This window comes from Parus major, unplaced genomic scaffold, assembly GCF_001522545.3.
Source record: "Parus major isolate Abel unplaced genomic scaffold, Parus_major1.1 Scaffold444, whole genome shotgun sequence".
In the NCBI taxonomy this organism is placed as follows: Eukaryota; Metazoa; Chordata; class Aves; order Passeriformes; family Paridae; genus Parus; species Parus major.
In genome coordinates, this window is record NW_015379348.1 from 23803 (window position 1) to 27698 (window position 3896).

At 60.4% G+C, this 3896-nt stretch overlaps 1 protein-coding gene across 1 annotated transcript in view; it reads left to right on the forward strand.

The window, feature by feature from the left end:
* The window catches only part of LOC107199126 (disintegrin and metalloproteinase domain-containing protein 19-like), a gene marked incomplete at its 5' end in the record, with an annotated part of 27687 nt that extends 23797 nt beyond the window's left edge, over window positions 1–3890 (forward strand). The window contains 4 exons of the mRNA XM_015616462.1: window positions 2044–2192; window positions 2479–2642; window positions 2918–2935; window positions 3353–3890. Coding sequence (XP_015471948.1) covers window positions 2044–2192; window positions 2479–2642; window positions 2918–2935; window positions 3353–3404 — 383 coding nt within the window. The remainder of the gene's footprint in view (window positions 1–2043; window positions 2193–2478; window positions 2643–2917; window positions 2936–3352) is intronic.
* Window positions 3891–3896: the final 6 nt, after the last annotated feature.

Genomic DNA, 3896 nt, shown 5'->3' on the forward strand with positions numbered 1-3896 from the left:
CAGAAACGTGGTGCCCAGTTTGGACTGGGCCACGCAGAAACGTGGTGCCCAGTTTGGACTGGGCCACGCAGTGCTGGGACGTTTCCATGAAGGATCCGAGTTCTCAGGCTCCTGCTGCCCTCCCGTCCGACTACACCAGGAAAAGCGGTGACGATCCTGGGCTCGCCTGGAAGGAGAAACTGTCTGGGAATGTCTGAATGCCCCAAGTGCTGGTGGCAGCTGCTTCCCAGGGTGCTTTTTAGGGGCTCGGGAGCCCTCACAACGTTGCCTGTTCTCTGCTCCTGGGCCAAGCCCAGCAGTGGCTCCGGAGCCGCTCGCACTCCGCCGGCCAAGGGGAAGGAGCCACAAGCCGGGAACCAGAGCAGGAAAACTCCTGCCCCAGTTATCGGCTTGTCCGAAGCCTTGGCCAAGCCACTGCATTTCTCTGTGCCTCAGTCCCCCTGCCGGGGGTGTTTCCTACCTCACAGGGCTGTTGTGAGGTTTGACAAAGGGATTCTTGAAGGGCTTCCCAACCCTCCATCCAAGGTGCTGTTGACCTGCACAGTTTGTGCCACTTTCCTGTGACTTGACCTGCGGCTCGATCAGGGTCTGAAACAACAACAAAGATTTTGTAAAGTCCCTTGGCTCCTCTGGCTCTTTTCTTGGTCCCTGAGGTCCCTGAAGGTCCCTGAAGGTCCCCTGAACCTTCAGACAGCAGAGGACCTCCAGGGCTCTGACCACACCAGAGCAAACAGATCCCAGGGGTCCCATAATCCTGGGATCCGGCTGTGTGTGACCTGTCAGCTACACTGACCTGGGGAAAATCCTCTGGCATGTGTCCAGCCATGGTACAGGCTCAGGGACAGCCCTCGGGCAGCTGCTCTGGAGCTCCATTGTCCCCAGTGTCACACAACAGGTGGGTGCAGGGTGTGGGTGAGGCTGAGCTGTCCTTACCCTCGGGCTTTGTTTTGAAGATGTTGGTCTCTCTCTCTGAAGCATCTTCAGGAGGAATTTCTCCATGGAAGGGCTGGTCAGGCACTGACAGGAGCTGCCAAGGAAGGTTTGCAGTGCCCATCCCTGGCAGTGTCCAGGGAAGGTCTGGATGTGACACTCAGGGCTCTGGGCTGGGGACAAGGGAGCATCGGGCACAGCTGGGACTCGATGACCTTGGAGGGATTTTCCAAGCTCAATGTGTGGGGTTTTGTGATCCCTGGTACCTCCATATCTTTCTTGGTTCACGGATATGCAGCTGGGATCAAGGATCCAACATCTCCTCTTACTCTGATAACAAAATCAGAAAACCAATGTCATTGAGGTTGGAAGGGACCTCTCAAGATCATCCTCAGATGAGCGCCAGGACAGGATTAATGAACTGACCCCTAAACATTCCCAAAGACCCAATTTTTAGGGATCTCCCAAGGAGCTCTGACATGGTCAGACTTGAGGAAGAGCCTATGGAGCTGCTAGAGAAGAAGCTGTGCTCCCTATGGATGTCCTCCCTTCTCCTGCCCAGGGCAGGGGCCAGGAGGAGGTCAAACAGCTTCCGAGGGTTTGGAGAAGTCTCTGCAGGGATTGGAAAAAAGCCTCTCTCAAGGACCAGACCATTCAGTTTAATGACAGAGTGTGGGGTGACAGTGCTGTGGTCACCAGCCCGAGGGAAGGGGAGCTGACCGGCCCCAGTGTCCCAACCCTTGGCCATCAGCGGCACCTTCCTGGCCACCGCGGGCCCTTCTCGTGTCCCCAGCGCTGCAGGGTGGCCCAGCTGGGGCTCGGCCTGGGCTGCCCAGCCCGGGCAGGGCCGGCAGGAGCCCTCGGTGTCGGTGCTGCACAGCGGGGCTCCCCCGGGGCTCTGTCAGCAGCACCGCTCCAGGGCCCCTCAGCCTCCGCAAGGCCTTCCCGGGCCGTGCCCGCAGCCGCTGGGGTGTCCCGGGACAGAACCGGGCGTGCTGGGCCAGGGGAGCCCTCCGGAACCGGGAGCAGCCCCGGAGCTGCCCGAGCCCCAGCCCCAGCCCCGGGCCGGCTCCGTGCTCAGAGCGGGGTGTGAGGCCCGGGGGGGCTCTGCAGGGCTGGGGGGCTCTNGAGACCCCAAACCCGCCAGGCCCCCTCCCCCGGCCAGCAAATCCCCCCTGGTGCCCAGCAGAGCCGGCATGGCCCAGGCCAAGCTCCCGCCTCCGAGGAAACCTCTTCCCTGCAGCCCCGTGAGGACCCCGCAGGTGAGCAGCACCCCCTGTCCCCTTCCAGACTCAGGGGACGCCCTGGGTCTCACCTGGCTCTGGGGTGGGCTCTGTTCAGGAGCTGTCCCAGCACCCCGAGGGCTGCACCCGTTCTAACAGCGCGGGGAGCCCGTCAGATCTGAGGATGCTGTAAGGTTTTTTGGGTGTTCTGTGCTTTTGGGTGCTCCGTGAGGCATCTCAGCTCTGCAGGGGGAGGGAGGTTTGTAGGAGCTCCCTGATGTTCCTCTAAGGGTTTTGTCTCTCCCTGTGCCCTTTGTGATGCCAGGTGGTCCCAAAGCACCAAGCCCCGCGCCGGCCGCTGCCGGGGAGTCCCCTCCTGGCCAAGGAGCTGCCTCCTGCACATGGACAGACCCTGCTGGTCATGGTCCCTCCTACCAACTTCAAGGTGTCGGGGACGAGCGGCTCGAGCCACCCCACCAGGCCCCAGAAGTGAGTGAGGGAGGAGCAGGGTGTCCCCACCTTGGGTGCAGCTGGGGGGACACTGGGGGCCTCGTGGGAGGGACACCCCAAAGGGCTGCAGCCACAGAGTGACCCCGCAGGTCTGGCCAGGACTGGCAAACGGTGACCAAGGCTGGGTGGGGAAAGGTGCTGGGATAAGGGAGGTGTCACCCCTTGGGGGTGCCCGTGGTGGCCTGGGGGGAGCTGCTGGGGATGAGGGAGTGAAGGGATGGATGGTGATGCTCTCTCATCTTTCCTCCCTGCAGACCGACACCACCTCAAAGGTGAGTACAGAGCATTTACAGTCCCCGTGGTGGGTGGGGAAGCACTGGGCTGGGAGATGGGGATCAATCCACCTTCCCAGGGGCTCCTGGATGAGCAGGACATGGTCAGTCTGGGCACCCCAATAAGGGCTGGGGCACCTGTGTCCCAGGGAATGGAGACCTGGGTTTTCCAGGTCAGCGTTGGGAGATCAAGTCCTTTACAGCGTCACTCCTGCTCCCAGCTCTTCTGCACTGCTCAATCCTCTGGGTATGGGGCAGTGGAGCCTCAAGGGATCCTCTCCTGCCAGCCAGACTTGGGGGCTGTATCCACGGAGGAATTCCTGAGCTGGGGAAGGTGGTGGTGGAGCTGGTGGATGTCTGGTGCCTGCACTCAAATCAGTTAACCAGTTGTCTCCTTTCTCTTTCCTCTCGCTCCAGGCCTGTCCCAGCCATCAAAGTCCAATCCACCTCCTTCTCCTCAAAGAAGTGACAACCCCAGGACACCTGACCCACCCTTCCTGAGCTGGCTCTCCTCATTTGCACTGCTGTGGCCACAGGGCTCTCCTGTTCCTCTTGTTTTAGTAACCCTTTTGATACCAGAGGACTATTTTTGTAAGACAAAATTTGTATTCAGCACACAAACTGTAGTGGTGGGGGTGGACAGGGGACATTGGTACCACGGCTGGGCCAGGCGTTGGCTGGAGGTGAGGTTTCCATGACGGAGATCCCACCACAGCTCTTGGCACTGCTTCCTGGCCAATTTCCCTCCCAGCTTTAGTTCCTTTTGACATTGCACACGGGCTGGGATGGAAGTGAACATCCCCACCCATGGAAGATGCTGGTGACAGTGTGATGTCCTTGTCGCTACCTCCTCCTTCTCCTCCAGGCCGTGAGCCCTCAGCCACTGCAGCTCCACGCTGGCCATCGTCTGGGACACGTTTGCCATGACAGAAGCGTGGTGCCCAGTTTGGACTGGGCCATG